We start from the raw sequence: 12,571 nt of genomic DNA on the forward strand, positions 1-12,571 counted from the left end.
CATATTTACTTCTTACTAATCAGAATTTGGTGACATTTCAACATAACTAAAACATGTTGTTTCACCCTGGTTACACCTGAACAATATGGCAGCTTAATCGTCTACTTTAACCGTTAAAGTAGTAAGCGATCATAAATGCTAACGGCACCGACAATCCAAAACACAGATGGAATCGCCCGGGGCGAAAAATTTCGAATTATAAATATGTACAATGCATCCTTTAAATACGTCCATGCAACAGATGGCCAATGTGAATAATAGATAGCTCGCTCACTAAGCCCATTTGTTTTTTCCCCATTAAACCTGTTGATTTCTGTCTCTCATTGACTAAAATTCAACGAGAGCGTCCTAGACTCAGTCCTAGAACAGCATACGATTGGCTGGCTCTCGTGAGTCGTGACGTCTCTCAGTCAGTCCCTCCTCACCACTCACACAGTGAGTGAACGAACTGTCAGCGATTCAGCGACTAGTGGGTCTGGGAGGAGTCGACTTTGAGAACGAACGAGGCGAACGAGACGAACGAGGCGAACAAGAGAGAGGAACCAGTTCAGTTCGTTCGTCTTAACGATTCGTTCATTCGAACTGATTGGTTCGCGAACGATTCAACACTAGTTCCTGGTAGCAAAGTCCCGCTCGCAGAACTGCGATACAGGATATGAGTCGAGGGTCGTAGGGTGGTGGATATACGGCTGTACTTACCCATCTGATGGCGGTAAAGGGTGAGTGAATGTCTTTGTGGTGCTTGTCATTTGCGTTTTCATAGCCTGATAAATGTATTGATGTATAGGCGGACTTGCTTGCGTTTCCATCCACTTCCAAAACAAACTATTATGGTGTGTTCCCAAGGGCGTAACCATGGTTTAGACATTGGGGGGGTCCAATTTTTTATTATTATTTGTTAAGTGCATTGCCTACAATTCTATATTTATATATGAAAATGTGGACATTTAGAACATAGTTTCGAGGACTACATTGACCATTTGAATTCACATCTAAAGGAATAGTGTAATCATGTAATGTCTGCCCCGCCCCCCCCCCCCCACACACACACACACACACACATACACACACACACTTTGTTTTGGTTAGTTGCTTACTGACCTTAAACACACCTACCAATTACAATTATGCTCTTCCAGTAGTACTGTAGCAAAAAGGATAGCTTCCAATGGAAAAATACCACAAACCCAAAGCATGTTTTTTTAATGTTATTTTAATTAGGACAACTACTGATGTACTTTTGTGATGTACAGACTTTAACAAAAAAATTTGCTGAGGACTTTTAATTCCAGGGACTTGCACAAAGCATGAAACTTAAAATCTTGATTTTTACTATAAAAAGCAAGTCTGATTATTTACACTGAAAATTATTTACATTGACTGGAACACAGAAGAGAAATGAACATGGGATGTCTATGTAGGTGTAAAAGTGCTACAGCCAAAGGAAAGGCAGCATAGGACTGAGATGGAAAAGTATTAACTAAATAAATGACCCAAAAACCTGGAGGCGTTCATTATTAAGCTCAACTAAGCTCTGACAGATCTGTTTCCTGTCCAAAGCATCCAACTTTTCCTGATGAACATGGCAAATGGCAACGTTGTTCAGCCGGGTCTGCGTCATCATGGTTCTCAGCCATGTCTTCAGCCGTCTCAAGGCGCTGAAACTTCGCTCTGCCTCTGCTGAGGAGGCAGGAACAACCATCAGCAGTCTCAAAAGGATCTCGACTTGCTTGAAAAGATGTCGCACCTCTGGCACCATTTCCCGGAAAGTGTCTGCTACCTCTGAGGAAGTTGTACAAGTGTAGTTGGCCTGGAACATTTTCAGCTGCACTTCTAAAGCCATGGCATCCAACTCTGGGTATTCATCCACAACTGCATCAATGTTCCCAGAGATGAGTACATCCTCTAATTTTTGCAGTCTTTGAAGCCCGTCCTGGCTGAAGCGCTCATTGCATTGCACCACAGCAGTGTCCAAGGTATTGTAGTACTGCATTCTGTAGTACGCTTGGGCAGTGGAGTGAGAATGTGATGTGGCTGGACCAGTGAAGCGCTTCGGAGGCTGCCGCACATGAGGCATCTTGATTGGCTGCAGATTAAGAGATGTGACAATCTGAGAACCTCTGGAGTACAGCCAGTCAAAGTGCACTTCAGATCTTTTGGCCTGGAGGCCTCTTTTCACATGGTCTACAGCAGCCAGCATCCCTGATGTAGTTTGGCTTCTCTGCTGCAGAGAAATGTTCAGCTCCTCCATGACAGCCATGACATCTTCTGCCAGAATGATGCCGAGAATGGTATTGCCCCTCAAAAAGCTTTTGTGAAGGCCACTGGCTCTTGCAGACATTTCCATCGTGGTGGATTGAGACATCTCTTCTGTGGCTGTGAGCACAGATTCATATTGTGAGAGGACAGAGCGCATGGCTGGCGTTCGGACTGTCCATCTGGTGGGGCAGAGAGGCTTCAAAGATGTATGCGTAGCTGTTCGATCTGACTTTGCTACAGCTGTGAAGATAGCCTTGAACTTCCCAGACTGATTGAATAAAACGCCCAACTCATGCACTAACTGCATTGCATCTCTTATAACGGGGGCGGATACACAGGCAGCTTGGGTGATCAAATTGACACAGTGTGGCCCACAATGAACATATACTGCAAGAGGCTGCTCTTTCTTGATATGAGCCTGCACACCTTGCATCCTGCCAGACATATTGGCTGCCCCATCGTAGGTTTGACCTCGTAGCTGTGAAAGTGGGAGATTTAGGCGAATCAAAACATCTTTAGCTACACTAGCTATGTTTTCTCCAGTTGTGGATGTGACCTGATACAGGCCTATGAATTCCTCTCTGGGCTGCAAGTTTTTGTCAACAAAGCGCAGACAGAAGGACTCTTGCTCAACTCCTGCTGCATCCTGTGTCCCATCAATTATAAGGGAAAACTGAACCACTGGCAATGAGTGGATTTCCTGTGTTATTTCGCGTACAATTGTGTTGCTGACAATTTGAAGGACCTCATTCTGAATTTTGGGGCTGGTGAAATTGTTGTGCCGCTGAAGCCAGCTTGAAAGTTCTTCATCACCCTCTGCCTTGTACTTAATTAACTGGTGGAAGTTGCCCTCTTTGTTGTCATGCCCCCTTAAAGCATTGCCCTGTCTGGCCAAGCACATCACCCCCCCCACAATCTTCAAGAAACTATTCCTGGCCACCTGCTGCTGCTTTTGCAACTGAGAGGAAAGTTGAGTACTGACAGGCTGTTTTTGGTGCAAATATGTTGTCACCGCTGCTGAATGGCAATCGCTGTCTTCATGTTCAGAGAACCTTTGGAGAGCTTTTTTCCAATTACTGAAACCAGTGTTGATAAAAGCACCATCAGCCTTACTGGCTAAAGCGGATTTCTGTTCTCCAAAATATTTGGAACAATAAAAACAAAGCACACCTTTCAGTGAGGGACTGTAGTGAAGCCATTTGTACTGCCTAAACCAACTGTCCTGAAATTTGAGCGTTTTATTTTTCAGGGACTGAGTTTCGATAAAGCGGGTATTGGGCTGGTGTGGGCAGGTACCAAGCTCCTCCTTATGCTGATCTAAACCACTGCCTCCTCTGCCTGGCTCTGTCTCTCTTTCCCTGTCAGTCTCCTGAAATATAACGTGTAGCGTTGGAATTACCTGTATATTTTCACTTATCATACACAAGATGCAGGTACCTGTAATGCCTTACTTAGCTTCATACTTAAAATGACTGTCTTTGTGCAATACTAAATTGCATTATATTTCACATTCATTCCTCACCTGATCATCTGCATGTCCAGAGCATACCCCTGTCTGGCCACTGCTTTCAGCCTGCCTCTCTGCCTCCCTGTCTGTCTGTGCTGCCTGCATTGTGACCACATGTCATTATGTTATCAGAAGAACAGTGGCTGACCTTCGTGATCATTTTGGTCTATATACTCTGCTTGTATTAGAAGTAGGCTACTTTTATGTATTGCTGACATGTAGGCCCAGTTTATAAACAATGTTGTAAGGCTGTCTAGTCTCACATTCAAAATTCTCACCTTATCACCTGCATGTCCAGTAGGGCTTTGACTTTTGCCCAAAAATCATATTCGAATTTCGTTTGTTTATTAATATTAATATTCGAATATATTCGAATATTTATTAATAATATTTTGACCATTAAATGCCTTCAGTAATACCTGGGCTGAATCCGAATACTTAGTACATACTATTTATGTTCAGTGTCTATGTCTACTACTTGACGGTCTACAGCTATGCGTAGAACGCCTAGAATGGTCTTCTACAGCTATGCGTAGAACGCCTCTTGCGTGTTCCAACGGTTTATTATGTTTCTAATAAATCCCTGTCTAATCAATACTTCATTCACTGCCTCTTCCGTGGTCGTTACAATATTATGAATAGACTGCATCGGGTTCTCCGACGTCTCTCCCTCTTGGCCTGCCCATAAAAGGTTCGAATATTAAGGGCTGCCTAATATTCGTTCGAATTTTGATTTATTTTTTTGATATTCGAATTATATTCGAATCACGAAGTTCGAAGTCAAAGCCCTAATGTCCAGAGCATGTCCCTGTCTGGCCACTGCTTTCAGCATGCCTGTCTCTCTCCCTGTCTCTCTGTGGTGCCTGCATTGTGACCCCACGTCATTTTATCAGAAAAAACAGCGACTCATATTTTAATTAGGCTACTCGTTTTATTTACTCACACATTTAGCTCGGTATCAAGCTACTAATTGTCTGGAGAAAAAAAAAACGTGTACGCTCGGCTGCTGGTCCAGTTTTATCCGCTTTTTAAGTAACCTTAAATTGTCCGTTACCTCCTCTCCAACACGTTAAATAACGTTACTTACATTCAAATGACTCACCTGATCACCTGCATGTTCAGAGCACGTCCCTGTCTGGCCACTGCTTTCAGCATGCCTGTCTAGGCTGTCTCTCTCCTTCTCTCTCTGTGCTGCCTGCATCGTAACCATGTCATTTTATCAAAAGAACAGCGACTGACCTTCATGAGCTATATTTAATATTCTGCTTTTACGAGGCTACTCGTTTTATTTGCTTACTCAAAGCTCGGTATCAAGTTACTTACTGTCTGAAAAAAACTCCGTATGCTTGGCTGTTGGTCCAGTTTCTTCTGCTTTTTACGTACCGGTAACCTCAAATCCTCCATTACTCTTTACTTTCTTGGCTCTCACTGAAGAAAGAGTGTGGGGTAACCATGACAACGCAGAAAGTCGCGAGGTGGTTTCAAACTAAATCGCACAAGTGTACAATTAGGAGGGGGGATTCTTAACAAACGGAAATAAATTGAAAATAAATAAGACATAACAAGAGACCGATCCATTGACAGGGTTCATAAAAAGAGAACATGTCATATATTTTACATTTTATCCTGCTGTATATTGGGGGGGACAGGTTAGTATTTTCTCAACATTGGGGGGGACACGACCCCCCCAAAGAATGCGTGGTTACGCCGTTGTGTGTTCCTGAATCCTCGGACGTGTTGAGAAAAATAGTCTGCCTAGTTACTTGAACAGATAAACTGAGACGGAGAGGAGATAAAATTGTCGGCACGAGGGCCTCGGATTTATTTAGTAAGGTGAAAAAGGTTATACTGAGCTATAGAGCGTAAGAGATTGATCGAGCGAAAATGTCTAAGTCCCTAACAGCGCTGAGGTTGTCCGGAGCTTCGCCTCTGTAGAGGTTCTGCTTCAAATTAGCGTAATGTCCTTCTGGGTGTATCAGTCTTATGTGTTTTCTTCTAGCGAATTGTGTGTTGCCAGTTGTGTGTGTCAAGGCTGGTGTGGGGGTTTCTCGAGAGCACCTGCCTGGCCTTGAGCACCTCGGACTGTGGCCGAGTGTTATCAGCAGATAGATTCGAATGAGTGTGTGCATTGTTTGAGCATCTGACGGCCCCTATCGTTGGGACATGTGGTCTTCACCATGGGCCTTAATGTGTGCCTATATCTGTACTGTATTTGTGGTGTGTTTGTTAGGTTATTTTGGCCATCAGACGCCAGCCTTCCGGGTCGGAAGTCGGGAATCTCCCAGCTTTCTTGTTGCATTTCTCTGAGGAATTCTGAGAGTAGACCTAGGGCCTCTACGAATTGTCAAATCTCCTAACCTTTACGCCTCCTTTCTTTAACCTTTGTGGAAAAGGTCATCGGGTCAAGGGGGGATGAAAAGGTCCTTCCTTTTGAACACAGGAAAAGACAGCACTGTTTAAAATGAATTCGACTCCACTTTTCCTAACCAACGTCATTGCGTGACGCTAGAGACCTCTAGCGTCTCTAGCGTGGAACTACAGTTTTCCGAAGTTGAACTACAACAAGTGCTCTTTCGATCCATGCGTTATTGTCGTATTGATTTCAATCAGGTTGTCGCCAACAGAATCACTTTGGTCGGACTTGGCCAACGGGAATATTTTAGGCCACTTGAATCCCCCTTCACATGTGAAAAAAAGAGGCTCAATTTATGTTGATGTTGAAATTAACTGCCCCCGGTAGTCTTTTTTAAATGTGAAGTCTGCATTTTTTTTTGTTACGGTGTATATTGTGTGCTTAATAACCAGAAATAAATGAATTAATTTCGATTCAAATAATAAGTTTCTGGAATTGGTATCCATTATATCAATTGTATTTTCTTCTCTTCTCTACTTCGGCTTTCCCGCGTCTCTCATGCGTCTTCTCGTAGAGTCGGCAGTGTTGGGAAAGTTCACTTTCTTCGTGAACTAGTTCAAAGTTCAGTTCACAAATTTTAAAATGAACTAGTTCAGTTAAACGTTCATAATTCAAAATTTTGAACTAAGTTCACAGTTCCAAGAAATGAACTAGTTCATAGTTCTTTTTTTCAATATGTTGCTGTGAGCTTTTCATTTTTTCCGGTATTTTGAACATTGAGCCCCCTTTGTGGTTTGTCTAGGATGATATAGAGTGGTCGAATCAAGTATCGTAGCGAAATACAGTTTCTATCGTGTTTTATTGCACATTTAGCGCATTTTGTAAATCCCATTGATTTCTGTTGGAAGACTCATTGGGTGTGAGCAATGAGTCTTCCAACAGAAATCAACGGATTTACAAAATGCCAAATAAAATACGACAAACTGTATTTCGCTACCATACTTGATGAAAAAAAAGATGAGGATGTCTGCATTGCCTGGGGAGAGTGTAGACTCTAAACTCTCCCCAGGCAATGCAGACATCCTGAATTTAATTCAGGATTATTTACTATCGATGTTAAAAAGAAGAAGGAATAATGCCTTAGGTTGCAATTCTTTTAAATATTGACTATGTTTAAAGGAAATAGGATTATTGCCTAATTTTTCACTTTATTTAGTTTTTACACATTTGAAGAATTATTTAAAGTCACATTTGTCTTGTTATCTTTTTTATTGTTGTTGATCCGAAAATGATCCGACCCGTGACTCAAAAACCGTGACACGATCCGAACCGTGAGTTTTGTGATCCGTTGCACCCCTAATATTTATAATTCGAAATTTGCCTTTATACCACAAATACTCTAGGGTCTATAGCATATAACCGCTTTGTCTGATTACAGTTTAATTCATTTTCCACAATTTAACAGCTCTCGTTTTGAAGAATAATCACCGCGCCATTCGTTTCAATGGGAATTGCGCTGGTCTATACTTTCAAAATAAAGTGAACATATTTATAATATGAAATTCGTCCCAGCCTTTATATGACAGATACTATAGGGTCTATAGCATATAACCACCTTTTCTGATTACAGTTTAATGTAACAGTAAGCTGGGAACACCTCAACTGCAAATGAACCGCACGGAGATTACCATGGCAACCGGTCAAACAACACGGCGATCTGCGCGCGCATCCGCCGTGTTGATAGAGAAATAACCCCCCCATTGAACGAAGTTAAACCGAGTGAGCGTGCCGTTCACTGACACCAGAATGAACGAGTTCACAGTAACGTTCATCAGGCAGTAATACAGTACGTTCAGTTCACGTTCGCCCAAAATATGAACGAGTTCATGAACTTTCGTTCAGTGAACGCGTTCAGGCACAACACTGAGAGTCGGTACACTTCGCCAGTGGCTTTAAATATTGCCGCCGTAATTGTTTATGGGATACCACTATCTCATTTCCTTTCGTAAAGGTCGCTCAGGAGTAACCTATGCTAAAGGAGGGTTAAAGGAAGCATCGAGGCTCCTATCCTAAGCATTTTTAGAATTCGAACCACCTTTCCTGCAAGCACTTCCAGGTCATCTCGTTAGGAAAGGAAATTTCCTGTGCAAAAATTAGAATTCGTAGAGACCTCCAGACCGGGATTTATTTTCTTTGTATTTGTACCACGTTGGTCATTTTAATATCGATTTTAAATGCTCTTACACACTTGATTACATGCTACTTCATTCTAGTCACCAATTTATGCATTGCACGATCTTGCTGTGCGTGCAATACAATGTTAAGTTGTGTTGTTTGTTTTCGGGATGGTTTGCTAAAGAGGCTAATGTAGCTAACAATAAACAACCACTAGCCAATTTCATGACACAATCACAAAGACGAACGGGAGCGAATGCTCCGAGACCGGAAATGACGTCGGCAACTCGGAAGACTGGCGTCCGAGGATTCAGGAACACCATTACTCCCTCCAGTAACACCGAGCACAACCCTTCTGGTGTTAAGTCTACCTGCGGTTTGTTTGCAGTTTCATCAGACAGAATTGTCACATGTAATTTAAGGTTTCCAAATACGTATATGTTATTGCAATACACTGAAATGCACCAAAACTTGCAACATTCATTTAGCCAGTGGTTCTCAATTATTTTCTCTCATTCCTCCCCCTAGGAGACAGACATTTCCCCCCCTGGATTAAAATACTTTTGAGAATGTGCCAATATTTTTTTTTTTATCTGTACAAAACCACTGTGAGTTGCTAGCACCAGCATTCTGCATAAAATCACCTTATCAAAATAGATTAATACCATTTGCTGAGATAACATCTGCAACAACTTAAGATACACTCTCCTCGTCCTGCCGCTTGTCCCCCCTGCCTCCCTCACCTCAACTTATCCCAAGAAGACCAAGAGGGTACAATTAAGGATCTGACATAGAACACATTAAAGGTTTCAGTACAGTCCATTCGTTGTGTAACCAAGTTATTTTGCCAATATCTTAAAGGAAGAGGTGAAAAAATATATGTTCTGCATTAGCCCTCAGGGAAATAAGACCTTGAACAAGCACAAACAATTGTTCTTTGGCCAGCTGTTACGCATATGCGTGTAGAGGTAACTAACTAGCATTTTTATTCCGAACACTTTGATAAAGGTTTGTCAGACATCCCCTGTAGGTCAAAGTAGCCTACTACTGTGATCAATTATAACCATCAGTCAGTCAGTAAAAATTCTAAATGGTTTGAATAAATCAAGCCACAGTGAGGCCAATAATGCTTGTTGTTTATTTGTATGGAGAGCTTTTTCATAAGCAGCAGGGTTCCTTCAATAGCTATGACAGGCAGGAACAGTCAACAGTGCAACACCCACCCAGTGGTCAAGACGGCGCATGTGCTCCTGAACTAAACTTATCATGATGCAGCCATGAAATCTATCGGATCTATTGAATTAACCAAGGCTTCACACATGTGTCCTCATGAAATAAACACAAAGATACCTTGTTGCTTAGCCTCGTCTGGTTTCCTAGGCTAACTATCATTTTATGATGCAGTAGGCATACAGTAAATTTGTTACACCTACCTGTACCTTTAACGTAGTATCACACTGTATTCAGTTGAACTTTCATAGCAGAGGCTAGATGGTGGTTAAAACTACATCAAACAAGATTTACAGGGACTTGATTACTGCCAAGAAGGGTTGGTACTGCATTAGTCAGTTTATTTTAATTGCATTAAATAAGAATATATATTCTGAAAGGGCTTTTTCAAACGCGCCATCAAATCTCCCTGAAACCAATTGGCCAGGGTGGCTATAGCAAGAGAGCGGCCCCAGGTAGACACATCAAAGGTCAAATAGGTAGCCAACACAAAATATAACTAGCATTCGTCCATCCATCCATCCATCCCCCCAATGTAAGTTCTTCCACCCCAACTAAAACTTGTAGTTAATTGATTTTTATTGGCAAGTTAAACGTTCAATACACAATGCTATAAAAGTTTCTGGACATATTATTGGATGCAATGTAATTAAATAGCTCAGCTATTTTCAATATATGGCCAAAAGCACAGAGCGCTCAAATGTCAGTTCATGGCCGGGTTCTTCGGGCTTTGAGTTGACGTGAATTGTCTGTAATTTGCATTCTCTAGATCGGATGGTTTTAACTATTCCAGAACTTCTCTTCATTGAAACGGTGAAAAATATTCACTGCTGTAGGCTACGTGTCGGACTCTCAGGCCTACACGACATGTCATTTGCTTTGTTGAACCGAATCCATCAACCTTCATCAGTCATTCATTGTATTTGAATTTATGAGACAAGGCCTGATGTCCCCTTTTGACATATTTATAACACCATGTTATTTTTCCTTTATTGTTTTGCAGTGACTAACCTGTCCAACTCGACGGTGACCAGATGTTTCCATCTCTTATGTGGCGTGATATTTACACTGGGGGTATTATTGACTTTGTATATTGCATTCATAAAGTCAACTCAGAATAGTAACTGCATGCCCCTCCCCAGTTACTCACGTCATCAACAAAATCCAGGCCACAAAGTCGCAAGGAAACCCCTCGTTCTGATATGGTTCTGGCCGGAAGACCTCAAGTTTGACTGGGACGACTGCAAGAAACACCTCAACATCGATGGCTGCCGTCTCACTGATGACCGCTCCCTATACCTCAAAGCAGAGGAAGTGATTGTTTTTCATGATGCCATCAAAGGCGATCTGTCCAACCTGCCCCAACTACCGAGGCCGGGCTTCCAGCGTTGGATATGGCTGAACCTGCAACCACCGGCCAACACGCGCAGAATAGAAGGCGCTGACAATCTTTTTAACCTCAGCCTGAACTTTCGCAAGGATGCCGATATTCAGGTGCGCTGGGAACTTACCTACAATAAGATCCTTGGCGGGGCGCCTTCACTGCCCAAGAAGGAGCATGTGGTGTGTTACATTAAGGGTGACAAGGTTGCAGACAACAGTACGGGGCACAGCTATTACAAAGAACTCGCCAAGCACATCGATATCAAGGTCTTCGGTGGGTCCTCCACTGCTTGGTTACCTAACAACTATTTTGACGCCGTCAGTAGCTGCAAATTCCAACTTGCCTTTGAGGATTTAATTTACAGAGACTATATTACAGAGAAACTGAACGGACCACTGGCAGTTGGGACTGTACCTGTGGTGCTTGGTCCCCCAAGGATAAACTATGAGGACTTTGTGCCGGGCGACTCATTGGTCCACGTTAATGATTTCCCTAACGCCAAATCCCTGGCGGCCTTCCTGAAGAGGCTTGACGCGGACGACACCGCATACAGGCGCTACTTTCAGTGGCGTCAATATTTTTCCGCACACCACCACCCTGTTACAGATAACCATAAGTATCTGAAGGCCATCTGCACCGCGTGCGACTTTTCAGTGAGGAAAAGGGACTACAGAGTCATTCGTTATCTGCACAAGTGGTATTTTCGTTAGTTTTGTTCAACTTGTCTTGTGAGACTATCCTGATCATACGGGCTCTCATTTTGTTGCATACTGCAGATGGCTTTTTGAAACCCTACAAATATTTTTTTTTTATCAGCCCAGGGGCTGCTAGGGGGAGGGATTTCTGGTACATGACAAACGAGTTCTGCAGAATGCAGAATTTCAAGACTTAGACTCTGTAACAAGCGGTGGAGGAATCAAAAATATATTAATGTGGGCTAAAGGTATGGAAGCATTTTATCAATTTGTTTTGTTTGGCTTCGCTAACCATATTGTGGCGTGTTAATTGTGTGGTGTGTTAATTGTGTGTTGTTCCATTGTTGTGTGATCGGGACCATTAGTGATAGTGTTGTTCCTTATGAAACAAAAGTATATTGCAATACACTAGAATTTATATTGCAATACATTGGGAAATATATTTCAATATATGAGAAACTTACATATATTTGAAAATATATAGCAATACATGGATGGACAACATATTGCTATGTATTGATTAATATATTTTAGAATGTATTGCTGTGCAAACAAACCTGTATTACACTATTGCATGTGATGTTTATTGTAACAAAGTATTTTTTTTATGAGTTAAGCAAGCTTCAGGCTCCAAATCACATTTAGAATGACATTCATAATATTTTACATTATAAAGCCATATGGATAGACTATATATGGCTATGTATTGATTCATATATGGTAAAATGTAAGTGGCAGAGTATTTTAAAATAAATCATTACAGCAAAAAGTACAAGAGTCCACTTTTTTATTTCTCCACATGACATTTCATAATCAACATGGCATTTCAGTCCTCCACACTGGAACGTGGAGGAATACATGCATAAAGGTTGGCATAATGTGGCAAATCAACTAACATACATTTCCTATTGAATTTCATCACATGAAAAACCTGTTTCCTGCCTTGTAACACTCTTTTCAAGCTAACC

General features: G+C 41.9%; 1 protein-coding gene across 1 annotated transcript; it reads left to right on the forward strand.

Annotated features, from left to right (window-relative positions):
- The first annotated feature begins 504 nt into the window (after positions 1-504).
- LOC307087894 (4-galactosyl-N-acetylglucosaminide 3-alpha-L-fucosyltransferase 9-like) lies at positions 505-12,358 on the forward strand. The gene is made up of 2 exons (XM_079753575.1): positions 505-719; positions 10,528-12,358. Exons 1-2 carry the CDS (start codon positions 707-709, stop codon positions 11,616-11,618), a joined length of 1,104 nt encoding a protein of 367 aa, XP_079609701.1. The 5' UTR covers positions 505-706; the 3' UTR covers positions 11,619-12,358.
- Positions 12,359-12,571: the final 213 nt, after the last annotated feature.

This window comes from Pollachius pollachius, assembly GCF_949987615.1.
Source record: "Pollachius pollachius genome assembly, chromosome: 16".
NCBI classification, from domain to species: Eukaryota; Metazoa; Chordata; class Actinopteri; order Gadiformes; family Gadidae; genus Pollachius; species Pollachius pollachius.